At 51.7% G+C, this 27452-nt stretch overlaps 1 protein-coding gene across 1 annotated transcript; it reads right to left on the bottom strand.

The window, feature by feature from the left end:
- Window positions 1-1491: 1491 nt before the first annotated feature.
- On the bottom strand, window positions 1492-26843 carry SHISA8 (shisa family member 8). The gene is made up of 4 exons (XM_006262476.4): window positions 25605-26843; window positions 10069-10196; window positions 6527-6676; window positions 1492-5358 (listed from the first exon to the last, which is right to left on the bottom strand). The coding sequence occupies exons 1-4, from the start codon at window positions 26165-26167 to the stop codon at window positions 4973-4975; spliced, it is 1227 nt and encodes a 408-aa protein (XP_006262538.2). The 5' UTR covers window positions 26168-26843; the 3' UTR covers window positions 1492-4972.
- Window positions 26844-27452: the final 609 nt, after the last annotated feature.

Genomic DNA, 27452 nt, shown 5'->3' with positions numbered 1-27452 from the left:
CTTTATACCCGGAGCCCTGCACCCCTTCATATCAGCAGTCTGCTGCGTGGCCCTCACCTGTGGCCAGGGCCTGGTCGGACTGCCAGGAGCCTCGCAAAGGAAGCAGCTTGGGCAGATGGGCAACATCAAGTGAGGAGAAGGCTTTTCTTCTTGCCATGCGTGTTTCCAGGGCCTGCAGGTATACAGTGCCAGGGTGAGCGCTTCCCATCAGAGCAGTTGCCCCAGGGCTGAGAGAGGTGCAGGGTTGGGACAAGAGGAGTGGATTACTGCTATGCCTGCCTTGTACTCATCACTGTTTGAAGCTCAGCATTGCTGCGGCCAACCCAAGCAGTCGCCGTGGTGGGGCTAGGGCCAAGGCCAGGCTCCTTCCTAGGGCACCAGAGGGGGGCCCTGGTCGCCTCTTCTCCTTCCATGGATGTCTGGAGGGGTCTGCAGGCACAGGTAGGAAGGTGTCTTAAATTCACATTTCCTAATGTCTGCCTTGCTCTGTTTATTGCAACCAGAGAAAGAATTGATCTGCCTGCCAGAGGCCTTCAGTAACCCCGGAGTGGTGGGGGGCAGTCTGCTCTGAACATGACATTGCCAGGGTGGCAGGAGCATGGGGAGTGTCAGCAAGCCTGTGCTAGGGGAATGTGACATGTCCCTCTGTGTGAAGTTGGGGACCACTCGGTGCATGGGGGTGGTGGAGCCGGGGATGATGCCTCTCCATGCTTGCCTGTTGGGACGCTCAGCTCTCAAAGGGCTGCCATGGTGCACTTCGCTGGTACCATCCTGGCACAGAAGGCAGGAAGACCTTGAGGTTGTGTGAGCCCTTTTCCTTCAACCTTTCCATTCCCCTAGCCACATGTGTCATGTGAAGGCCTTGTGATGCAGGTGACACATGGCAGGTGTCTGCCTTGCCCCATGACACGACCTTCCTAAGCATCTGAGCTCAGCTTCCAGCACCTGCAAGTCATGGTGTGGGCTGGTGCTTGTGCTCTTCCGTGATGCTGTCATGCCACTGCTTTGTGCCCCACTGACACTGTGAGGTGGCCTCGAGCTGCTGGGATGTAGCTGTTCCCTTGAGCTGAGATGCTGTGAGGGACTGAAGGGAGAGAAGCCATGGGGGGAAAAACCAGCGGCACCTCCCTGTGGGCTCAGGAAGACAAGGGGAGGGCATGAGTGTGTGTCGTGAAGCCTTGGTAGGGCTGAGCAGCTACATAATAAAGGTCTTCACCTAGGTTCCCCTCCCCGGGGCCCACCCCCAGCATCCAGCACTGGTGCCCAGCAGCTCTAGAGCTGGTGTGTCCCCTCCATCTGCAGGGCTGTGTTTTCCTCTTCTCATCAATCCGCTGTGGTTGGACCTGAGCGTGCCCCTCAGCTAGACTGCTCCATCAATGCTTCTCTTCCCTCCATCCCACCTGGCTCAATCCCCTCCCAGGGGCTGTCAGTCCCCCAGTGTTGTAGGTGCACAAGAACAGCAGCGAGATGCGTGCCCAGTCTGGCAGTGGGTGGTGGGGGGGCACTTTTATTTTTTTCTTAGAACTGGAGAAAAATTTACAAATAACACTGACCCAGGCTTTGCAGGGCCTCTGGCATCAACCACCCATTGTCTGCACACCTGCCATACCCCCCTGTCCCTCTCCCCACCATTGCCACTGAGTCACATGTGTCCATCTACTGTCTGCCCCTCTCCAGTCCTTGCTCGCTCAACCTGTCACAGCCTGCAGCCTTCCTCATTCTCTGGGGCATAGTACCTGCATTATTATGATTTCAGGGGGGTCCAGAGTCTCAAAGAAACTGAGGCTAGAGTGAAGATGTGAGGGAGCCTTGCCCTTTTTGGGCACTGGGTCAATGCCTTCCCTGCATGGGAGCAACTGAAATTCATTGCCATCAGATCTCTGTATGGGGGAGAAGGCAGGGTGAAATGAGTCGATGGCTTCATTCCAGCTCCTCGGGATGGATGGATGGATGGATAGGTAGCTGTTTGCAAGATCCCCCTGAAATACAAGTTCTCATGGAAGACCTAGTGCCATGAGGGTAGGAGATGGAGAGGGTGACCAGCCTGCCCAGGCTTGGCTTGGCCTGTGTGTGCTGCCCTTTCTAGGAAGACCACATTGATGCTCTGTCATGGGTACCACTCACTAGGCAAGAAAGGGCCAGGAAGCCAATACTGTACAGCCCAGTCCAAGAACAGCTGGCCCAGCCCATGGCATTAGCAAGACCCCAGTTGCACAGGAGAAGCTTGGCCGAGGAGGACAATGCATAGTGTAAGGCATTCACATGATGCTGTAGGTGGTTGGTGGTTTGCATTGAATTCTAGCTCATCAGAGCCCTGCCGCCAGGCAGCACCTATTGAAGAGCAGGCAGCAGAGCTGGCAGGTGTTTCCGCTTATGCACGGTCCTAAAGGGCTGAGCACTGCTGCCAAATCAGCAGTGGAGATGGGGAGAAAGCAAGCCAGGACCCAGGCCTTTCCTTTTCTTTTCCCCTCTCTAATGCTAATTCACTGCTTCCTCACTGTTCTCTGAGGAGGGCAGGCTGGGGGGAGGGCAGGTGGGTAAGAGGTAACTCATTGTTGACTGTGTGCATTACAGAGCTTCTGCTAAGAGCTGAGCCACAGAAACCACTTATGAGGTGACTGCTGCTTCGAGCTAGAGGACTGACCCCTTAGCTCAAGCAGTAGTAGCTCATGGTTTTAATGGTGATGCCCAAGTTCTCATGGAGTAAGGGCTCCTGAATCAACCGCACAACTCATATGTGTGGCTTGGAGCTGCTGTTGGCCAATCTTTCTGCTGTGTCTGTACAAAGAGCACATGTCAAGTGATGGCGGAGTAGATACCATTCTCTTCAGCATACCTTGTCCACACATGGGAACACACATTACCCCAGTACAAATAAAGTTCTGTTGAACAGGAGTGGGGTTAAGGAAAGGCAACTAAAATCAATGTGTGTAGGAAACAAATGATCAATGCAACAAATGTCCCAGACTCTTGAAAGGGATGAGGGAAGCAGTTTCCAAGTGCCTAATTCCTCACTTGGCAGAGATTCTTGGGTGGGTGAGTCAGTGTCAGTGTAGCCCCCTTCTGTCTCTCCACAAGGCAGGAGAGAGCTTAGAGTAGGTTTGCTCTGCTTCTCCCCTGCAACAGCAGCATAAGACAGTAATTCCTGGCCTCAGGGGGCACAACCCCTCAAGGGCCAGGCTGAGTGCTACATGAGAGCCTCCATGTTGTCCTGGCAGGCACCTCCTTACTCGAGTTTTCTAAGATGAGCCGGCCTGTTGATACCTCAAGTACCTCCACACAGGGTGATGGAGAGATCCAGGGGGAAGACGCAGGGAGTAGTAAGAATAGCAGAAGAGTGGGGAGAAGCAGCCTTGAGATGAACAAGAGTGAGGCTCAGAGAGCCCTGCTGGATGGGCTGGGCTGAGTGGTGGCCACTTTCTGGCAGCATAGGACTGATTGCAGGTAGATGATGGTCCCTGTCTGCCACTGTTCCATGTGCAACCGGCTTCCCAATTGTGTAGTAAAGCCAGCCCTCCACAACAGTACCAACTAAAGCAGCCAAAGCCCCAGCTGCCACTTTGACATGGCACTGCTGAGGCTTGATGAGCGGTGCCATGCCCTTTTCTGGGGCTTCCTCTGGAAACGGGGAGCCACTGGATGGCAGGAGAGGTGCACGAGAGCAAAACTTCAGCTCCTGAGCGTCACATCAGTGTCCTGCAGAGGCAGGGCCCCACAAGAAGCAGCATGTAATGAAGAAGAAAGAACATGAAACTGCAACTTCTCAGGAACAAGAAGTGGCTGAGGGTGAGGAGCAAGCCTGATGAGTAATCGCATTCAGCATAGCATAGGTGGGTTGGGGGCAGCACATGTCCTAGAGTGCACCCCTAGCTCCACAGGAAAGCCAGAGTATGACCCACTGGGCTGGGACCTGGTGGGAGATTGCTTCAGGGCCTGGTGCTACAGGTAGCTGGAGACAGAAAGAGTCCACAGAAAGTGTGACAGAGGGGAGATACACAACTTTTGCATCCTTTACACTGTGACATCTTGATGGTTCTGCTGGATTTGCAAAGCCAGTGATCATGAAATTATTATGCCTTATCAAGATAGCTTCTCACAGGAACTTAAAACTGATCACCATCACCTCCCTAAGCCAGTGGTCACGGTTTACACAGGTGGTACTATGCCTTGCTTTGTTCCATACTTCAAGAATAGTTTCTTCCCCAACCATTAAAACCACACCTAGGATCCAAGGGTGCAGGATGCAAAAGAAGATACAGATTCAATTAGGCTATTATTAGAAACATTCAAAAATGGGAGGGGAAAAAAAGCCCCCAAACCCAGTACAGGCTGTTTGCTAGAGGAATAAAGGGCTCAGCAGGAGGTAAAGGGAGACGTCTAAAATTCATCTCAAGCCCTTGACAGCTGCTTGTTTGTACAGTTATTTATACTTTCGGTACTTGTGATTCTGTCGCCTGGTTTAAAAATGACATCAAGAGGAAGAGGGAGAGAACAGGGTAAGTAGGCAAGCACCAAGGGACTTACTGGTTGTTTTTCGCTCCCATCTTCTAAGAGTTGTCCTTCCCCTAAGAGGTCTGTGCCTCCCTCTAGCAATGGTACAATGTGATTCCACAGGGAACCGCACTGGAGTCTCCTTGGCTTCCCTCAACACTGACCAGTCTGCTACACAAGTGAGATGATGGACAGGTGAACTGGAAAAAAGCCGTGCATCAGTCACAGGACAGCATGCATGCCTGGTTCACCATGCACGTTAACCAAGTACTCTGGGGGGGAGGGGGAGTGCGCGGTGTGTCGGTTCTGGTGGGTCCTCCCACAACCCTTCTCTTGTCTCCTGCCACACAACCAAGTAATGCCAGCTGTGATAGGCAAGCAGCTCCGGTACCTTGCAATCAGGTGTTCTCGACTGGCTAACTGCCAGCCCCAGAGGCTGCAGGGATATTAAAAAAAAAAAAAGAGAAGATGAAGGTCCTTTTTAGACGGTGACCTCAGTCTTGCTATTGGTGGAGAAGTGCCGCTGGGGAGGGACATAGTGGGATGGCGTCTGGCTGAAGACCTCAGGCAGCTTCTCAATACTGAACTGACGCTTGGTGGCATAGACCTGTCGGCGGATGTCAGGGTGGTGATGGTGGTGGCTAGGGTCCCAGCCTCCCTTGAAGGCAGGGCTGGCTGCCAGGGTGTGTGCGTTGGTTTTCACCACTTTTGCCTTCTGCCCAGGTGTGGCCAAGCTGACCAGGGGGTAGCCATCCTGCAGGGTAGTTGTGTCTTTCTGATGCAGCCCCATGGGTGGGAAGGACAGCGTGCCTGGTGGTGGCATGTCCACGGCAGGAAACCGCTTGTAGAATTCCTCTGGGGCGCCTTCTGCAAAAGAGCAAAAAGATCAGATAAAATGGAGGACACCCAACCCCTTCCTGGACCAAAACGTTCTGATAGGCACGAAGGTAGCCCCTCTGTCCGCCGGGATGACTTCTCCCCCTCCCCACCGTCTGACATCCTTGGTGGCAGCTCTCCATGAGACAAGACCATGAGGCAAACCAGGGCCCGGTGGGCCGAGGGGGATGACCTTGGCAGGCTGGGTGCATCCTGGAGGCTGACTGCCTGGAAAAACAGCGTGTCGGAAACATGCAAAACTCCCAGCTTGTGATTGGCTCATATGAACATTCCGGAACCTTGTTAGGTTCCTGCCTGTTGATAGGTTCAGAGGAGGCTTTGGAATGGTGGGGAATTTTGGATGCTGATTGGGTGGTGACCACATGACCTCTCTCTAAGTCATCCCCTGTTCCACGAAAGCAGCAGCTTTCCCTCCTCAAACCGCCCCTGCCCTTTGTCGTCCTGGTGGGACCCCGGGTGCAGCGCTCCCCCAGTAATGTCAGGATTTGAAGTAAAATTCAGTCTGACTCCTGATCTCATGATAGAGCTCCCAAGTCTTGGGATCCTTTCTTCTGGCCCCAACCGGGCTGCGTCCAGCTGCAAAGTCCCTGAGAGCCCTGGTGGGGCCAAGCCGTGGGGGTGCAGGGAGCTCTGCCAGGTCAGCACCGAGCCAAGGCCACAAGGGGTGGGGGGGCTGCTCAGGGCACATCTGCGATGAGTTGGAGGAAGGGGTTTAGAACGGAGCATCTTATGATTCACATACCAAATCTCTTGGTTTTTTAAGAGTTTGTCTCTTGATTTGTGACCTGGTGGGGTTGGCAATAATGCTCCCTGCAAACCTGTGCTAAGCTTTGCCTGAGCCCAGCTACACTTGCACCTCCTCCCACAAAAGTGTGCGTAAGAGCCATAGCTGGAGGCTGCATTGTTCTCCGTCCTGTCACCAGTGCTGTCCCATTTCCTCCCTATCTCATCCCACTCCCACTGGCATTTGTGAAATCACAGTTGCTGCTGTCACTGGGGTGTGGGATGGCAGCAATATGGTGATGTCACCCGGCGAATTGGGTCAAAGAAAGCGGGAGGGAAAGCAGCACTCGAGGAAGCACAGTTGGGTGAAGCAGCTCCACCCTGGCTCCGGACTTGTGGGTGTGGCAGCACATACCTACAGCCTTGAGTGTGGCATACTTGGTGTAGTCTGGAGCCTGGAGGGGCATGGTGCTTGTCATCGGCAGGCGGTTGCTGTGGGAGTGTGGCAGGCCAATCTGGGGGACTATAGGGGTGCTGACCACAGCATTATTCAAGTGCATCTTATCTAGGAATGGAAAGAGAGAGAGCAGAAGAGAGAGGCATAACAGTCTTGTATTGGGTTTAAGGCTAGTCTGATATCCTGTGTAATACAGGCCATTACATTCACCCAGATGCTCCTAACTAAGCCAACATGCTTTAGTGGTCCAGAAACACATCTATGATATGAAGACTTTGAGAGATGGAGAATCCACCATTTCCCTTGGTAGTATGGTTCAATGGATATCATCATCCCTGTTAATGCCCTCTTTCTCATTTCGCTTTGTCTGGCTGCAGTTTCCCAACCTTGGTCCTCCTCAAACTTTTCTCCACCAGATTCATAAGATCTTCAGTATCTGTTTTTCTTCTCGCTGTGGACTCATTTATATGCTGAGATCATGTTACCCCTCCCTCTTCTGTTTGACAGATTTAACAGATTGAGCTCTCTCTCTGTCTCTTTCTCTTTCTCCCTCTCTGAAAGGCATTTTCCCCAGTCCTTAAACCAGTTTTGTGGGTCTTTTTTTTACTTTCGATTTTCCAACATCCTTTAAAAATGTTGATGCCAGTACCAGACACTATGTCCTAGCATGATCACACAAAGGTTCAATGCAGAGGGAAAAATCACCTCCCTGATCCTCCTTCCTTATTTATACATTGTATTAGCCTTTCTTTCACAGCATCACACTAGAAGGTCATGTTGAAACGCTTGTCTGCTACAACCCTAAATCCTCTCCAAAGTCACTGCTTTCTAGGAGATATTCCTCCTCCCTCTGTAGGTATCACCAGTGTTCCTTGTTACTTGATAAATAACTTTGCTTGAGGTTGTATAAAATGTTTTTGAATTTTAATGAGATTGGGCCTTCCCAACCCCAACCATCAGTTCTGGGTAGTCCTTTCTGCCAAGACACCCCACATCTGAGCCTCTGCCTCCTGAGCCATCAGTGATCTGCTCTTATAGACAATATCATGTTTATATGCTTAATGGGATGGATGCCTCAGAGACCCAGGCTCCAGAAGGTTTCGTGAATGGGGCTTTGGTTCTACCTTGGCTGCAAGTCATGAGAGACTGAAAGCCCTTCGTGACGGAGAGAGAACTGGCAGGCCTCATGAAAGGACTTCCAGTTCTCAGTCCAAGTAGGACACAGTGTCCCAGTACTGTAGTGACGATGTTTGGTGGCCGGGGCAAAGCCCGCAGCAGCAGCCCGCCCTCGCCCCACACACAGATCCTGGGGGCACATGCCGCCCATGCTTGCCCAGGACTGCACACAGTAGTGGGAGCTGCCTTCCCCCCCATCCCCATGCCACCCCAAACAAGCCACCTGTGCCTCTGTCCCAGGCCCTGCCCCGGCTAGCCATCACCTGTTGGCACTGCTTTGCTTTGGTGCCTGGGGCAGTCACCCTGCTTGCCCCCACCCTTGCTACAGTACTGCACTGTCCCTCCGGTGCTGACCAGGCACCAGAGCAGCAGGGACAAGGGCTGCACAGCCCTCAGGGAATGTCTGTCATTCCTAGAATAGCTCCAGGGCTGAAGCAGGCTGGTGGGCAGCATGTGAGGGAAGCTGGCACTGTGGCTGCCTGGTGCACATTTGTTCTCCAGGGCTCTCAGGCCAGTGTCATTCCCCAGCCCTGGCTCCAGAGCAGTGTGTTCACCCTCCTCCTTGAGCCTGGGACAAGTGTCGCTGGCAGATTGACAAGATCCTCCTCCCCACCCCCAGACAACTCGGTGTTGAAATAAAAGGGCCAGTGGGTTAACAAGCAATTTCCCCGGGTCACACAGACAGAGAGCGCTGTGCCACTGGTGCTGCCTGGCCTCTCCATCCTCCTGCTGTCCAGATGGTTAACTGTAGAGATAAATCTGCTGCTCGGTGGCATGGAAGAGACACCTCCCATCTCTGCCTGGAGGCATGTTGCCTACGGGCACCTCCTAGGAGTCACTCAGGCTCCATGTATACTGCAGTCTCTTCAGTGTTTGCGCAGACAGCCAGGGCTGGCTTTAAACTAGCTTGCTCAGGGAGTGGTAGCTGCCTAGCCATCACCTCACGGAGCACAGTGTGGGCAGCAAAACCCACCTGAGGCTCTACCCTTGTCTCCTGGCTTTGTTTTGCAGGCCACACTGAGTTCTGCTTGGCCAAAGCCACAAAGCTATTGATCCCTGGGCCAGCTGGGTTCAAGCTGTGTCTGGTGTGTCTATCCTACCCAGCAGGGACTGTTTTGCAGAAGGACATGAACCTCGCCACCAACCTCAACGCAGCACTGGGGCTTGCTCCAGTTTCTGGGAGGCAGCCTGACACAAGCACTCCTGCTCTTAAATAACAAGAGGGAGGGAGTGAGACCCTCCTACCCCTTCTCCTCAAGTGATGGGTCCTACCCTTCTTGCTGCCTGACTGTGGTGTCTTCCCACCCTCCCTCCTCCATGCTGTGTTAGCCCCTGTCAGCTGGCATGACTCTGGCAGCCTGTCCCAGCCGGATAACTGCCAGTGAGTTCTGACCTGTAAGCCATGCATAGACGCAGGCTGCTGCCAGCGCAAGTGTCACTTCCTATCCTTCAGAGAAGCAAGCAGGGGCCTGTCTGCTTGCAGGCCAAGGCATCTCCCCTAAGGCTGTTGCATGGACAGTGGGGAGCATCCTGGGGAAAGAGAAGGGGGCACACATGCCACCGAGGCAGTCATCCAAAGCTGCCAGCCTGTAGCAGAGGCAGGCTCAAACAGAGGGAAGCAATGATGCTGCCTATCAGGCAGCTGCCTGCTCCAGCTCTTAGCGATGGTGGCTGTAGGACAGGCAGGGGCCTGACTGCCAAGGCTCTGCAGCCCCCTCAATTGGCCCTCTTGGCTGCAGTGATGTCCATAGAGCAACAGAGAGAGTGGGCAGGGCAGGGAGATGCAGCTCCAGTTTCCAGGGTAGGGGAGGTCTATAAAGAGCCTATAGGGACCTAGGAAGAAAATCTGAGTCCTACCGCAAAGGAAGAAACCCCCCATTTGAGACTAGGGCTTTGAAGAATAGGGAGCTACCTCACTCCCTAGGAGCCTCCTTGGCCCCCATGGCCCCGGCTGCAAGTGCCTTGAATTCTGTTCTGTAGTGCCTGGCATCAGGGATGAGCATTGCTCTCCTCAGGACCATTTTTGGGCTTGGGATGCCCTCTCCCAACTTCTCAACACCATACCCTGCCCCCCCCCCCCAAGCCCTTGAGCAGCACTTCATGCCCTACTTTAAATAAACCCACCACAAAACAAAGGAAACAAAGCCCTGGCTCTGAAATGCTCTCTTCCCACACCTGTCCTGACCTGCCAGGCCTCTGAGCCGCTCCCTGACCCTGACTGCTGTGCTTATGACACCATGTCCTTCTCCCAAGCCCATTTGGAAAAGTAGAAAGAGACTGGAGGCCTTCCGCTGTCTCCAGACTGGTCGGAGATGAGCTCTTACCTGTGCCGTTCCTGGGGGATCCCCGCGTGAGGCCCTCACCAAGCTGGAGCTGGACACTGCCTACGTGGCCGTCTGCTGTGTGGTCGGAGGGGCTGTGGCCTGGCTGCTTCAGCAAGTCTGTGAGAGTCCTGGAGAAGACACAAAGGAAATTTGCCAGCCAGTGTCCTAGGGACGGAGTCTCCGAGTCTCCTCAGCTCCTGGTTTTGTGCTACCTCCGTTTCCCCAGTGCACCTCGATTTGAACCAAGGGAAAGCCTGGCTATTCCCACACGGGGGCTCAGTGCACCTCTGCACATGAACCTCAGCTTGGCCCTGAAACACCTACTTCTCTTCTACAAGTAGGCTACTACATCACTCTTCCACACCATCTCAACCCTATCCCGCTGTGCAGCCCTGGGTCTCTCCTGAACAGTGTTTCACGTTTCCTGAAGCCACCACCAGCCGGGGCAGAAGGGAGCCATCCTTTCTCATCAGACTGAGTCTCATTAGTGTGGCACACACTTGAGGCACTTCCTCTTGAAAAACACAAACAGCTTGGAAGGTCCCAGTAATGACAGGAGGGAAGCACCAGCCTCTGATTATCAGACAGAAACCGCGCACGTTAATTACCTCGGCACATGTGCACACACACACGGTTTAACTAGTGTAACCTGTGGGTTCATGACAGCAGGGCACTCGTGCCGTCTTTTCTCACACATGCACGTGTGCAGAACATGTTCTGAAAGGAGCTCGAAATAAAAGTTTAGAAAAACTGAACATGTGGAGGCCAGGCAAAAGGTAATGGTGTGAGGGACACAATAACTGAAACACAGGAGTTTTAATGAGGGAGAGAAATTATGCAGGGTAATCCACAGGGATATAATTTCAAAAGTAAGGGGTGAAATTTAGGGGGAAACTGAGGCTGAAGGGCTGGGGCCATTTCTTAAAAGCAACAGTTATCTGACTTCAGAGAAGGCTCCCAAGGGAAACAATGGCAACCCCCTCACTTGAGTCATTTCAAACTGAAGTGGAGAAAGCTCTGGAGAATAGACTGCAGGGAATGGTGATGTGCCAGTAGGGCTGAGGATGAACTAATCATGACCTTTCTTGAGTATTCTGCCCATTTTTAATGATCACTTTATTAATAATGACATTAAACATTAAACAGCATTGCATAAGAACCGTCTCTAATTCCTTTAACATTCATGTTGGAAGACATCTCAGCAGCGCCATGGTGTACGGGAGCTCCCAGAGCAAGGCACGTACACAGAAACTGGTGCAGCTACAAACAGCGAGTCTCAGGATACGATACGGATAGCTCTATTTCCATCGAAATTAGCATAAAAAAACAGTTTCTACTGCTAAAAATGGCCTTGTACTGGCTAGAGAGTGAGTGGAGTAGACAAGGACTGTCCAGATAGATCTTCTCTGTCTCTAACTCCCACATGTCCCTCACCACTTCTTTTGGGCCAAATGCCATGCCTGTCTCACTTACATGCACTGAGACCATCAGCTAAACCTCAGGTATATGCAGGGTAACCTGGGACAGGACACAGGTTCTTGTGTTCCAAAAGCACAAGCAATGACTAATGAACTTTCTGGTGCCTGTGACTTGGGATAACCCTATAAGGGGCTTTCTTCCTCCCACCTGCTTCTGCAATAACTCATTATTGTACAAGTGGTTTCGAACACACTGCCTTATCCTATTCAGTTAATTGTGAATCTCCATCAATTACCAGTACCCTTTTTATAATTTAGCCACTAGAAGGTGGTATTAGCCCAACCACTACCTTGAGCAGGCCAGAGATTATAACCGCATGAGGGCGGTAAGTGTGTGTGTGTGTGTGTGTGTGTGTGCGCGTGTGTGTGTGTGCGCGCGTGTGTGTGTGCGCGCGCATAATCACAGACACACCACTCTACCCTTTCCTCCTGAGCACAGATTCAATCCTTTTGCTCCCTATTTATGCATCTGTTCTGTTATGGACATTTCTCTTACAACCTAGCTCAGCCCTCCTCTCTGGGTGGACACCCACCAGCCTGTTGTGAATAGATCCAATTGATGAATCCCAAGTGCTCCTACACCCGCTGATCACTGCACTCTTCTAGTCTGGTACACCCCCTCCAAGTTGGATCTCACCCATTCTGTCCACCTGAGGTCTTGTCCATGGTTACTGTCAGGCAGAGGCCCTCTACTTTTCCTCTGTTCAGACTGGTCATCTGACCTGTGGCTCCTCTTTGACAGAAATCATTCCCATTTTAAAGTCACTGACCTTTTTGCCACGTTTTACACTCCCAGCCAGGCTTCTCTGTAGAGATTTCAGGCTCCACAGGGAACCTGAACTACCTCAATCAGTAGCTGAGACACAATCTCTCTGTGGGGTTTCTCAGTCTCAGGCTACTGTCCCATGCCCTTGGCCAAGCAACTTTGTGTCCCACACCTCTCCCAAGCATGGCACTATCTGGGATTCAGCAGATCCACCTTACCCAAGACAAGGTTAGATATGTTCAGCCCTTTACCCAAAATGGGTGTCCTGACCCAAAATGCAGGATAGAGTCTAAAAATGGAAGTCGTAAAACCAAATGGAGTCCCCAGTTTGATGCAGACATATTCCACGGTATTCCAGGTACCACAAATAGGACATCAGTTCACCACAGTTCACTAAGGCCAAGCTGCCTGGGAACTCCTTAAATCTAAGAGCTGGGGAAATCCATAAGTGAAGTGCATAACCATGAGTTTTACTAGCCATATCTCCACTGCACAGGAATTTTTACAGCTCCGCCCAAACTGCTTATGTCCTGTCCAAGCATATACGCTACTCAACATAAAACCAGACACAGAGTCCTTGAAGCCAGTCCCCTTTTCAGTTGTTCCAGTTGGTCTGGAATATGGAAGGGCTGCCCTCAGGACATTCACATTTCATGCCAACTTCTATCAGCCATCAATGAATTTTGACAACTAACTTTTAACAGAAGCCACAGAAGACAATGCTTAAAAAGCGCATACCACTGGGCAATCATCTTGTACCATTCTCTGGGAGTTTATCAACCAAGATTCTTGCCTTTGTATTAAACTTGGAATGTTACAGTTCAATGATGGTTCTTCTAAGGGCATTTTTTCTGTTAATTCTCAGGCATCTTCTCTTGCTAGCCGGCTGTCCTGCCATTTGGTTTGGGTCTCTAGCTGCACTCTGACTCACTTTTCAGTGCCAAAGGAGGGACGGTTTGCTGAGGAAGACGAACCTAACCACAAATGTACATGGGGTCTCCTTTGACTTGGCATCTTTCCATTGGCACAGCTGCTTACAACTTTCTTGGTCCCATCAGGCTTCTTTGTGGTTGGGTGGTCGGGTCCACGTCTCTCATAACTGCTTTCATTTAGTCTTGCCTGGCATTTGTCCCCGGGTTCTCTTCTGCTCTAGAGCAGTCGGCAGTCTCTCTCGGTGGGGGTGGTTCACTTTCATTTTGCATCTGCAGACTGTTGGCAACAACTACCTCCATCCCATCCAGATGCTGAAAGGTCTGGCCACAGGAAGCTTTAGCACAGCTCATGCACTGAGCCAGTCCCAAAAGGAAATCACTGGATCAATCTGAAATGGTTTTAATTTCCTCCCTTTGTTAAAACGTTGTCACCTTTTTAAAGAACTTAAGAATTGCCATTTACTGGGTCAGACCGGCATATACCCATCTTGCCCAGTATCCTGTGCCACACAGGGACAGAGAGCGGATGCTGAAAGAGAGAGTGAACTGGGAATGGCCAGGGTTTTTTTTTCCACTGGTCCTCTCTCACTTGCAGCGTCCAGGATTTAAGGGCTAGGAAGTTCTGATTCAGACGCTGTGCCCCTCACTCCCAGACTCAATAGTTAGTGATGCTCCTTTCTTCCAAGAATTTGTCTATCCCCTTTTTACAGCTAAAACTGACCCATGGGTAACTTTCAATCAAGATCTCTCCACCAACAGGTGGGGCAGGTTTCTCTTTTGTCCCAGGCAATGGGAAGACATAATTGTTCCCAAGGGCCGTTCCACACTAGGTAGCTGTCATGCTCTGCACTCATCTTAGTAAATCAGCACTCAGACAGACCTGTTGCATCTGGAAGTTCAACATATTTGACCTACTTTTCCTTAGGTCTTTATGTGAGAGAGAAAAGGCACATGTAAAAAATTCAGCATTCTTTTTTTAAATAAAAACCAACATCCCCAAGACCCTATGAAGCAGCGTAGGCAGCTGTTGGTAAGCAACAGTAAAACTGCAAAACCCAGCACCCATACAAGCAAAATTTAGCAGTTTGCAAAGCTCAGTGCTTACAAACAACCCACCAGGCACAAAGCATTCTCACAGCCTCGCACTCCTGAACACCCCCAAAAAACAAGCCAGGTATGCAATTCAGCATTAGCTTAACCCTGTACCTTAGGATAGGCTGTCTGCTGCAAAGATTAAATCTACAACTTCATCACATGAGCATCTCCTGAACTAAAACATCCAGCTCTGTTAGCCCATGGCCACAGCAGCTCTTTGCCTTATGTGGCCAAGCCACCATCACAGTGGGAGAACGCCACATCCAGGCCATTTTACCCTTTCAAAAATCCTGAGCATTATAAGACAGCACGATGCAACTCAACAGCAAACCTAGAATGCCACGCCAATGAGCACCCCTAGTAGTTGTGAGGCTCCCACCCCTAACAGGCTGGCACAAGCATCCCAGCTTTGTAGGAAAACCAGCAACAACAAACCAATCTCAGTAGGCCCTACATGGATAAATCAGTGTGCATGGCTTCCCACTTGGCCAGAGCCCTGTGAGAACAAACCGGCATACGTGGCCTGGTGGCCTGGTGCGCTTGAGTGAATAGAAAATGATCAGCCTGCATAAGCATTGAAAGTAGTATATGTTTGGAAGAGTTGCCAAGCTGAAGAAGGGATTAGAGCTGTGGCTCCAGTAATTCAGCTGACCTGAAGTCAAAACCAGCACCTGGCTTTTGGGGAGCTTTGGATCCAGAGTGGATCTCTGAAAGGAAACATGGGCAATTCTTTTCTAAGCTATCAGCCAGAAGAGCAAGAGCATAGGAATCTGGGTGAAGGAGACAGTATGGTCATCAAAGGACTGGAGCAGCAAATGAGTGACAGTCAGGTGATATTGCCCAAAGCTGGCAAGGATTCTTTGCCTCCATGCTCAGAGGGGAAGACGAAGGTCACAGGATGCTGACCAAGGAGGTGGGGTGGCAGGCGAGTCAGTGGATCACTGGACAAGTAAGTAGCATGGAGGCCCTCTGAGTGGGGGGACACAGTACTTCAGGGCTGAGCGATAGATTGCCCTGGCCTGCAGGGAGCTGCAGAATTCAGGCAGGGCCGAGACTGGGGAATGGGGGGAAGGACTGGACTGAGGCATTGGGAAAGTCGGGTTTCTGCCAGACTTTTGGTGGTTCTTTTCTATTCTGATGGTGCATAGAGGACCATTGCACCAGATACCTCACAATCACTCTGTAAGAAATGTTCTCTGCTCTGCAGAGTTTATAATTCAAGGGCTGGGAAAGGAAACTCAGAGGAAGCAGTTTGCCCAAGGCCATAGAGTAAATCAGTGGCAGAGCTGGAAATGAAACCGCTGTCTGCTAAGTCAGCACAGGGCCAGGTCCATTGGATCTCCCTGCCTCTCAAATCATATGGGCATCTTCTGGCCAATCAGGTAGGAACCACTGCTCCAAGTCAGGGTAGGTACCCTTAGGTGGATGGAGCAAGGGAAGCAAGATGGCTGGCGCTGAGCCATGACCCTGTCTATTAGTCTAAAGCAGGAGCGTTGAACCTGTTTGGCCCTCCTGGGTTGAATCTGGACTGCAGGGCTCCTTGTGGGCTAGATTTGGACCAACCTTTGGCTCTTGAGCCAGCCCAGATTGCTGTGGGGGGGTTAACACCATCATCAAGTTCCCAGCCCCTTCAGGAGCCCCATGGCCTAGGCTGTAATGACATTCCCGATCTAAAGCCTTCCTATGCCAGGAAATGTTACCCAGTATCAGCATAACAGGGAGACCAGGATTCCTGCAAAGACTTTCATAGGAGCCCCTCTGTCCTGTTTTTTTCACTGGCATCAGGAGTAATTCATTTTCTGGCAGGCTTTCAAATATTCCTCAGTATGGAAGGAGCAATCTGAATCCCCCCAGGACCTGGTTAGGGCTCCTTTCACCAATAAAGGAGGAAGAGCCCCTCCCCACCTGAGCCTTGCTCTTCCCCCTCCCCTCAGACATGGCAAATTAACAGGATTTTACCTCTCTAGCGCCTTTGCCCACCCCACCCTACTTGGGTCTATCATCACTGCAAATGCCACCGGCTAAATACACACCAGGAAATAGCATGCTGTCACTTCTGGCCTTTGGAAGGGAGAAACAGGAGCCACATTTAGAGCTCCCATCCTATACTTATGGAAGGAGAGATGGATGGAGAGAGACAGACAGACTGATGAAGCAGTGGGAGAGGGAAAGGAGGGGGGAAAGGGTCCAATTCTGCTTTCGCACCAGTGTAAATCAGCAAGTCAGTGGGGGTCACAGCAGTCAGAGCCAGGGGAGAGTCAGGCCCAGGCATGTGCAGGAGGAGGTCCAAGGACTGTGCTTCACTAATCATGCCCCAGTGCAGAGCACTCTTGGGCTAGGGTTTCTCCCATGGATGATTCCCAACAGCTAGTCCAGTCCAAACTGCACATCTTCCTGGTACCACAGTGCTGTGCGGTCAGAGGCGAACACAGGTTGAGGCCAGGAGGAGACAGGATGAAAATGGACTCCTTGTAATGTGATGGATGCAGTTGCCTAGTTTAGGGCTCTGAGACCATGACAGGCTTGGATGCTGGTGTCCTTGCTCTTTCTTGGCAACTTCTGACACTGAGTAGCCTGACAAGACCACAAGCACACATGGTCCTGCTCAGCATTAGAGAGGCAAAAACACCACATCTACTTCCCCTTCCTCTCCCTTCCCCAGATCTGGTCTGTCTCCCCAGATCTAAGCCACTTTAGGGAGTGGGACTGGCCGTCTCCTTGTTGTCTTCAACCCCTGGCCTTTTCCTATGGCAGAGGCTGTTTTTTGCTGGGGCTGGCAGCAGTGCCTTAACTCATACCAGACTGAGCTTTGTTCCCTGGCTTCCAGGGACAACTCCTGCTGCTTTTCGAATGAGGTTTAAGTGCAAACCACGACAGTGTGGCACTTGCATCTGTACAGCACTGAGCACAATGCCTACCCTGATGTGGGTCCCTGGACACTGCCATTACACAGAGGCAAAAACACCACATCTACTTCCCCTGGCTCTCCCTTCCCCAGATCTGGTCTATCTCCCCAGATCTAAGCCACTTTAGGGAGTGGGACTGGCCGTCTCCTTGTTATCTTCAACCCACAGACTTTTCCCTCAGCTTTCTAACTCACTCAGCAGTTAGTTCTTCCCTTCTGGGTCTCTGTTCCCTCTGCTACCACAGTGACAGCCTCATGGTGGGATCATGGTGGAATCTACTCTAAAGAACTGTCTGTTGCAGACCCACACACACACAGTTGTGGGGCAGAGTTTAAGAGATACAGTGGATCAGAAAAGCCCTAAGACATCTGGACAGGACTATGATTACCATAGATATGCTTAAGAATTGATGGAAAACTTGCTTTTGCCTCAGGAAGACCTGCACTGGTCATTCTCGGGGTGCTCCACGAGCTGCTGCTCCAGCAGATACTTGGCCCAGTTGTCCTTCACAGTAAGCAGCTGGTCTGTACCATAAAGGGTCCAAGATGCTGCTGGAGCCCGCTACATAGACAGCTGTGCTATTCCATGCATCCATGAGAATGTAGTGTAGAGCATGGGTGTCAAATTCACCTTGTGCCCTGGGCTGGATCTGGACTGCAGGGCTCCTCGCAGACTGGATCCAGCCTGGACCATGCGGTGATGGCAGTGGCTCTGGCTCTGGCATGGAGCATGTGGTGCAGCTCTGGCTCCCATCTCACGTTCCATGCTGCAGTGGCAGCTCTAGCTCTGGCACAGGGCACACGGTGGTAGTGGTAGTAGCAGTGCAGCAGTGGTGATGGGAAAAGTGGCTGGAGAGTGACAGGGCTGTATCAATCCTTGCTAGCCTGCCTGCTGCCAATTGCCATGTCCAGTGGCACCCAAAGTCCCTGGATTCTGTGGCAAGCCACTCTTCCCTGGCCACTTTCAATTTGTGATGGTCCATTGGTAGCCCTGTGGTCCAGAAAGAGCAGATCCACTGGCCAGATCCAGCCAGTCACTCCTATATTTGACACCCTGGGTGTAGAGCTTGGCCAATGCTCCCAGATCATAGAAAATTGGGCATGTGGCATGCTGACTATGACCAGGAGAAGGGCATATGCTGCCTGCTTCCCCAAAGAAATGCAATTTAGAAAAGATCTCAAGAGTCAGGCTTCAAGACTCCTTCCACAGCTCTTGGCTAAGGACCTGGTTCCCCCCCACAGCTGTGCTGCCTGACATCAGTGAGTTCCACCTCCTTCACCATGTGCCCACGCCACCTGGGTAAAACCAGAGCAAGGCTCTGTGCCTTCTGAAAGGGGCTGGAGTTAAAGGGAAGTCATGGAGAGTCACCACCTCTGGCTAGCAGTGGCTGTGGTGCGAGGTCACAGGAGACAGCCTCTTGCACCAAGCAGAGATCTGCTCGGTTCATTGCTGGTTGCATGCAGCCTGTTGCGTCAGTCGCTGGTGAAAAGGATGTGGACAGCAACCACTGTCTCCAGCCATGGCTGCAGACAGTGCCACGGTGCCACTTAAGATCTCTTTGCACACAGACATACACAAACTATCCTTTGCTTTCCTTGTGCAGTCCAGACTCTGTTGTACCATTACCAACCATCTGAATCATCTACCACTGCTAGGACACCTCACACACTCTCTCCTGGCCTGTACAGTTTTCACATCAGCTATTACCTTCTCCCTCCAGTGTCTTTTGCTAGAGGCCCCTGTTCTGGGACTGGTTCCCAGACTAGACAGCTCTTGCTGTTGCGAATGAACGGCATGCTTCATCAGGCCACCTGAGTTTCTGCTCTGTGATGTGCATGCAGTTAGGCATCCTCCACTCCGGCCCTGCACAGGCATTTTCAGCCTATGTCAATGGGGTGAGCACCTACTGGTACTGGCACAACTGAAGAGTTTCTCTCCCTTTTTTAGGTGACTAGCATGGTTTTAGAAAAAAAAAATTGTAGGGAACTGGCTGGAATGTGTATATTCTACTGGACCAAACTCTAGCCCGTTGACAGCCTGTCAGAGGCCCTTTATCACTAACAGAGATTTTCCTTTAGCCCTAGCTCTAGGAATGCTTTAGGAACCATCGGATCCAGGTTCTGCCCTGACCTGCATTGCAAAAGTCCAAAAAGAATATGCTATACAAGACAGCAATAGCTATAAAGAGCTAAGGTAAGCAGCCAGAGATCAACTGCAATGCTCTAGACACTGTTCAGCTGGATACGTGGCCCTACTTTTGATGCTCAGAAGCAGCACATAGGAGGAAAAAAACCTTTTCCCATTCCATTTGCTTCTGCCCCAAAACCTGGATCTTTGGGGGAAAAGATCTGTTTAGTGATGACCCACATATTTCAAAGTACAGTCTCATGTGATCTCTGGGTGTGCTTTTGGGGAATGGGACCCCTACCAGGAGGTGGAATTAATTATCGCTTTATTCTGTGAATGCTCTGATTTGCATTAGTGGAAGGAGAAATAAAAGCACATTCTCTTTTTTGGAATAGCAGAATTAAGGCTACGAGTCAAAATCAGGCTTCCCACCAGGACGGCTCACAACTTCAGCCAGAAATAGCAAGAAATGCTGGAGAACAAGCAGGACCCAAGATCATGTGCCTGGAGAAACATATGGTGGTTATTTACCTTCCGTTCTCAGTACTGGCCTATGAAGGCCTGATTCCCAACAGCAGGCTAAGCATTTACATACCTGTTTATCACTGCTGGGTGTCACCGGCCTGACATACAGAAGTCTCTCTCTTTCTTACAAGACAACCCTGGTTGGCATTGTGCAGACATCAGGTACAGAACACAAGTGGAGAAATGGCCCCTGCCCTTTCATTATAAAACTAAAGAGACCATCCAAGGCCAGGCATGGGAAAAGCATGTAGTTCACATCCCACCAGCTAGACCCGGCAGTGTCCAGCTCTTGGGGTCTCACTGAAGAAGCTCCTAGGGCTCAGATGGCATCCAAGTTCAAGGGTGCAGTTAGGGTATTTCGGTCAGGGAGCCATACAGTTACTGAACACAATATCCACCAGACAATGCTTGCTCTACCTCTTGGGGTTTCTAAAACGACCCTTCCCTTCACACACATACGCATGCACACACGCTCCTTCCCCTATCCCAGCCCCACAAAAAAACTCCTTTTCCCTCTTAGAAACGGTAACAGGCTTTCTCCCTACGCCTGAGCAGAGCTGTGAAAGATGTGTTATGACAGGAGTAATTGCAGCACCCCTGAAGAAGGCCCATTTTCCATCCTCCCCATTGTCCCAGCCAGGGAAATGAAAGTGTACGGGTGTGCGCACTAACTAGCAACCCACTCAGCCACCCATCTGCTCACGTGTGCACACCCCAACAGCCCAACAGTCTCCTCCCAAGGAGAAAAATAGCATCAGCGACTGAATGAAAGAGGAGTCGCAGTGGATGGAGCTTGGCAGAGTTTGTATCGATTCTGTAGACCTGCCAGTGTTTCAGCAGACGACAGAGAAGGTGGAAGGGATGGGCACAGATACACAGAGACAGATATTTCCTTCCGGGGATGTGGATAGATTGAGCTGAATCTGCACCCACCAAAACGTTGGGCTGCATGAACCAGTCAATCAGTTGTAGCCACACCCAAGCCCCAGTGGGCTCCTGGCTTCTTCCTACTGCTGAGGCCTTAACCATCCCTCAGGGACAGCTCTCGTTTCAACAGCCAGCTGACCCATGGCATTAAGGAAGGTGTCCCAGTCCTCTCGGCCTGCAGGGCTCAGTCCCCAAGAATCATCTTTGCCTGTTCCTGTCACCTCTTTAGCTTCTTACGTCCTCCACTCCCTTTGTCTCTTCCCTTTACCAGCCATGCACTGCAGCTGCCTTTGAAAGGGTTTTGAAATTACTTTTCCACCCACCCCATCCTGCTCGACACCCATCACCTCCAGCTGCTGTGCTGAGTCAGCCCTTGCAGGGGGGAGGGGAGGTGGGGAGGAGCCTGCCTGGCAGGGACTGGCAGGAGGCACGGCTTCCACCTGTGCTGACTCACCGGCCACCAGTGATAGGGGCAGGGTCGGCCTTTGGGAAAATGGCGCCCTGGGCAAACTTGTATTTTGGCAACCCCCCCACCCCACTCTCAAGCCAGTGGAACTGCTGAAGGCAGAGGCAGGTAGGCAGGGGTGCGGGGGGCAGTCTGGTGGGGAACCAGAGTGGCATGGTGCACTAGGCAGGCTCGTGGGTGGGCACCACTGCTGCTGCGTGGGGAGCAGGACAGGTAGACTGGAGCAGGCATCACCCCACCTGCACGTGCCCAGCCCGGCTCCTCCTGAGGCAGGAGGTGGGGGGCAGGTTAGGCTGGGCGCCCCTCCTCCTGCATGGGGTGGGGATGGGGCGGGCAGAGGAGAAAGCACTGCTGTGAGTGTGTGCGTCTGTGTGTGTGTGGACGCGTGCGCCACGGTGCCCTGGTGGTCACCCACGTTGCCCACCCCTACGGCTGGCTCTGGACAGGAGAGTAGGGGCTACTGTACTTTTGGACAGAAAACACCAGGCATTGAACTGCCACAAAAAATTACAAGCCAGAGAGCACAGGGTGCCAAGCTCTCAATCTCTTCCTTGCCCCGAGTAACCCAAAGGCTGAAGATGCCATCAGAGCCACCCACCTGGTGGACCTACCTGTCCTGGTAGATCATTTCCTGGGGTGCTGGCTTTTTACTAAAGCCCTAATAAAACACCAACAACTAGATTTATTGCTGGATCTGGTTCCCTTGCCAGCACTGCATGCTAAAACACGTACCTTGCAGATTGGAAACTCATGGAGACTCTGGGGCAACTCTGAGACGTCTCTCCTTGTTGGTGCCATCCCCTTTTCTCCATACCTCTCCACAGCCAGCTGCCTATACTTTGCTGTCATCTTTGTCCCCCACTTTGTTTCATATCACAAAGCTGCCCCAAAAATTTGGCATAAGCAGGGTTTTCTGCTAACAACAGCTCTGGCACTTAAATAGCAGGGGTGCAGCTGGTTTGGGCGGAGATGGCTTGGCACAACAGGGGCAGGTCCCAAGGCTTGAATAGCAGAAGGTGTTGCTTGTCAGGGAAGAGGGGCCCTGGCAGGGGGGGCTGTGAGAGGGCCCAAGAGCAGATTAGGAGAGGCTGCTGCAGGTCGGTAATGTGATGCATTGGCAGGGCTGTATGTTTGAGCCTTGCCCTCTGCCTGGCTCCAGCTGCTGCTATTAGCTGCTCATGTTGAGAAGCACTGAACTCACTGACACGTTTTATTTAATGCAACAGTAAAAAACAAGCAAAAAATATCTACCCGAGGAGAGAAGCTACAAAATGTGAAACAAAAAAATTTGTGTCAACTGCATTGTGCCTATTCCTGTCCTCCCTTCCCCTCTCACAGTTCTGCCAATGCCACTCAGTCCTGACCGGCAGTGTGCCTTGCCACTCTGGTCACATCCTACATCCTCTGCCAATAACCCTTGCTTCCAGCATAAAGCACCCATTGTTTTTCTGTTCCCTTTGCCAACGTGCCTCATCTCTGCCTTCTAACATCCATCCCCTGCTGCTCCAATCTGGCGAGACAAGGCCCCGTTGGGTGTGTGGCATCTCTGGGGAACCACTGTGATCACGTAGGGATTTGCCCAGGAAACACAATATGCCAGTGAGCAAAGAAGGCACTGAGATGTATCAATGGTAAAAACATTGTCTACTTCAACTTTCTTTTTCACACCAATGTGCTTTGCAAGAAATGCTTGGAGGAATCACTCGACCAGAGAGGAAATGCAGCTGAGTCTACTCTTCACACCACAGAGCTCTGATCTATCACAACATGACTAGTTCTGGGTCCCAACTAACAGATTTAAAGATGGCTTGAGTCTCTCTACACAACATTTCACCCTTCAGCATAGATGTATTCTGGAATACTACAGCCTTACCAACTCAACAGAACTATAACTGCCTCCAGGCTACAGGGTGGAAAATCAGGATAGTTCCTTCCACCAAATCCAAGTCTGTGGCCTGCGGGGAGAATATGGCTGAGATGGCATTTGTAGCTGCTATATTATTGCAAAAAGTGTGGTAAGGTCCCTCCTGCCTGACTCTGTGGGCCTGATTCTCAGAGTGGTGTGAACTGAAGTTGGTGGAGCAGTGCTGTGCTGCTTTATGCCAGAGGAGGATCTAGCCTCCACACATGGCCAAAGCAGAACTGGGATGTCCTGCTCAAGAGACGACACAAACATCACACTTACTGTCTGGGGACAATTCACCACGCAGCCCCAGAGAGCACTCTCTGAAAGGCACATCACACTAGCTTCTTGTTATTGCCCATTAGTGCAACTCAGGACCCTTGGCATTGACCCTCCTGTCCCATCCCAACATACTTTGTGCACGGAAGCCAAGACCACTTTGGGTAGCTCTGCTCTGGAGCTGCTGTCCTTGACTTCAGCTCTCTTGCTGCTCTCTCCCTGCCTGCCACAGTGGACCAGGTGGTCAGAGAAACAAAGCTGAGCAGGTTCCCTTAGGTCACCATATGAGCTGGATGCTGGCAACCCAGTGAGCCCATTACAAGTGACACACTGTTGCATTAACCGCATCTGAGCGGCCAAAGCAAACTGTGCCTCCCTGGCCATCCCCTTCTCTCACCAGCTCCACTGGTGTCACAAGCCAGGCTAGATCACAAGGCCCCTAGTCTGTCAGAGATGACAGTAATAGAGTGGTAGGACACTGGCATTTCAAAGGGCTAGTACCTTGGGCGGCTTTGCCTTCCTGTTTTATTATGAGTACGTGAGCGCGCACGCGCACACACACACACACACACGCACGCATGCACGCACGCACGCACACACACACACACACACACACACTGCATTTCACCATGGACAAGCCCCCGTGTTCCTTCTGCACACAAACCACCAACCATTGCAAATGCTACAGTACAAAGCACGTTGTGCACCTCAAGGCTGGTACGTAATGCTGCGGCTGGAGGTGACAGAGCCCTGCCATAAACTGGGGGATTGAACCTTCCCTCCATGCTTCTTGGGGGAAACATTCTCTCAGGGTGTGGGGGCGTGCTGAGTGCAAGGACTTCAAAACAAGCTGCCTTGCAAAATGTCAGTGACTCCGTGTGTGTGTGTGTGTGTGTGTGTGTGTGTGTGTGTGAGAGAGAGAGAGAGCATGCGCCAGCAAGGGGGAGAGAGAGTGAGGGACAGAAATGGGACAAGAAGTATGTTTGTTTAAAGTCAGAAACGGAAATAATAAGACAGAAAGTGCAGTAAGGAGAGAGAGATGTGCAGCCATAGGGGAGTTGAGAAAAGGAGGGAGGGAAGGATGTGGAGTATGATGTTGGGGGAGATTCAGTAACCCTTCCTCTCCCTGCTGCCCCTTCACTTAGCTGGGAAGTGAAACCTCTTGCACTTGCTGAATAAAACAGATGAGATGCAGAGAAAAACAGAAGAGTAGTTTGGTCCCATCAATGCCTACTGGCTTCCTCTCTTCATCTGTAATCCTAATCCCCCTCTCCCCAGCTCCCAGGTAATAGCAGACCCATCCAGTCTGAGGTTGCTGGGAAAGGGGTGTCTAAACTTTCTCCCCATGGCAAGATCAACTTCATTTCCAACAGGGTTTGTAGCCCCACTTCCCTGAGACTTGTGGGTCAGTGTGTGTGAGGAGCATGTGGTCACACACACACACACACACACACACACACACACACTCTCTCTCTCTCTCTCTCTCTCTTCTGTGACATGACAGGAGCTATACAAAAGCTGTAACAAAGCTCCCTCCCAAAGCAGGTGAAAGCTGAGATACCTCCTGGTAGGAACTGAACTACATGGAGACGGACTCCCTTTGAAAGACCCCCAAGACGCAGGGCTGAAATGTGAGCTTTGCATTCAGAATCACGGAAATTAGGGCTGGAGAAGGTCTCTGACAGCAGGTCATGTCTTGTCTGTCCCCACCACCCAGTGAGGGACTGTGGCTCTCAGTCCACTCTCCAGGGATCTGCCTGGACCAGAGCTTTCCTCACTCCTCCCAGCAGACTGTTCCTTAGTTTAATAGCTCTCAGGTTCCTGATCTCCAGCCCAATTTCCCCTTCGTTCAGCTTCTCCCCGTGTCTCAGATTTCTACCGACTCTGAGTCCTCGGTGTTCTGGATGCTAGACTCCCATCTTGATTTTCTCAGGGCCAAAGTCAAGAGGGCTCAGTGGGGGTGGGAGGCCCCTGCAGGGCTATGGCATTTGACTTGGGCTTGCCATCTGGTAGAGAAGGAGACAATGCAACCAAAAGGAGGCTATGGAGGGTATCACCTTCCCACTGGAGAGGGCGAGAGATGGTGCAGGGATGCAGAGGGTAAGAAAGGGAAGGAATAAGGCCCCTTTTACCTGGACATAGTCATCTCCGTCTGAGGGGTCTGTGATTTCTCCAGGCCCAGCTTGGTGAAGATGCCTATCAGCACCATGATGGCCACGACACCACAGATGATATACACAATCATGTTGGTCTTGTCCCGAGTGGGGTCCTCATGGGTCTCATCCACCCGGGATGGCGGCTGGCCTGTATTGACCCAGTCGGGCGTGTCGTAATTGGAGCATCCGCTCTGGTCCAGCCGTCCATGCTTGAACTGGCAGCAGAAGCGGTACCCACAGGTCCCACAGCAAAATCGATAGATCCCTGAATTGCAATTAAATGGAGGGTCCCACTGCCCCATGACATCATAGTAACCAAGGCATCGGTCACCTCCTGGCATGACCTCGGTTGGGGCCACAGCGGTGTCTTCCACGGTAGGACCCAAGCTGGTGTTGGCTTTGCCTCCCTTTTGTCCTTCCAACTCAGGATCCTTGGTGTTAGGAGCCCTGGTCCAAACTCGCCCGGGGTCCAAGAGAACCAGACAACAGAATCCAAAGATGTACCCGCGCTCCATCCGTGCGGTGCTCCCGCTCGCCATCGAAGTCACCTCGCCTCTTGCGTGGGTCACTAGCGAGCTCCACGCCCGCTGCCTCTGGGGAGGAAAATGCCGTCTCCTCCCGGCGCACAGCAAGGAAATGGTTCAAAAATTCCCAGTCAGACACGAGGATGCAAACTGCATCTCGCTGTCTGCCCCTTTGGAGGGAACAGACAAGTCACCCCTCCCTCACCACACAGGTTTCCTCAGGGCAAACCTCACGGGTGGAACAAGCCACTGTTTGAGGAAAGCTCTCGGGGACCTGGGGTGCAGGGGGAGGGGGTGAAAAAGGAGGGAGGAGAGAAAAAAACTATTCAGGACAAAAATAAAATAACATAAAATAAAAAGTATCACAGGAAAGTCAGCCCCACATCAGGACAACCCCCCCAAATTCAGAGCCCAAATGCAAGGAAGCACAGACGCCTCCTCTTCTCCTCGTCCTTAGGAGAGAATTTTGTATCTTTGTAATGCCAGGAGCAAGGCTTTGCTGGAAACCCCGCGGACCATTCCCATCTCGGCTGCTTTAGGCTGGGAGAGGATCCTGAAGGCAGGCAGACAGCCAGTGCATCTCTGTCTCTCTCCCCCTTCCTCAGAGACACTGAGCTTCTGAAGAAAAAAAAACCCTTCACACTAGAGAGGGAGGGGAGGAGGGAGCAACAGAGAGAGAGAGAGAGAGAGAGAGAGAGAGTGAGAGGGGGGAGGGAGGGAGACAGAAAGAGAAAGAAAAAGGAGAGAAATAGTCTTTATTCCTTACTAAAGCTAGGAGGGCTCCTGCTCTTCAACTGTCTGACAGTTTCCAAAGGAAATCAGAGAAGAAGCATAGCCAAGACCTCTAGCACATTTGCTGTCCTCTGTGCAGAGCTCTGGACGTTAGCCAGAGGTTGTCACTGGGCTAGAAAGGATGCAAGAGGACACTCGCAGCTCCTTACTAGCTGTCCCCACAGGCACCGGTGCACAAGTGGCACGAGTGAGAGAGATGCCCGTGCATGTGCACCCCGCTGCTGTCAAAGTGAGGGAAGAAAGGGGTTGTTGTTGGAAGTGCCTGGATCCCCCTGCAGCTAGTCCTGACATGGAATCATAGACTCATAGAAAACTATGGTTGGCAAGGACCTCAGGAGGTCATCTAGTCCGACCCCTTGCTCAAAGCAGGACCATCACCAACTAGATCATCCAAGCCAAAGCTTTGTCTAGCCAGGTCTTAAAAACCTCCAGAGATGGAGATCCCACCACCTCTCTAGGTAACCTGTTCCAGTGCTTTACTACCCTCCTTGTGAGAAAGTTTTCCCTT

Source organism: Alligator mississippiensis, chromosome 4 (genome assembly GCF_030867095.1).
Source record: "Alligator mississippiensis isolate rAllMis1 chromosome 4, rAllMis1, whole genome shotgun sequence".
NCBI lineage: Eukaryota > Metazoa > Chordata > Crocodylia > Alligatoridae > Alligator > Alligator mississippiensis.
The sequence above is the reverse complement of the archived record's forward strand: the minus strand, read 5'-3'. Positions and strand labels throughout refer to the sequence as shown.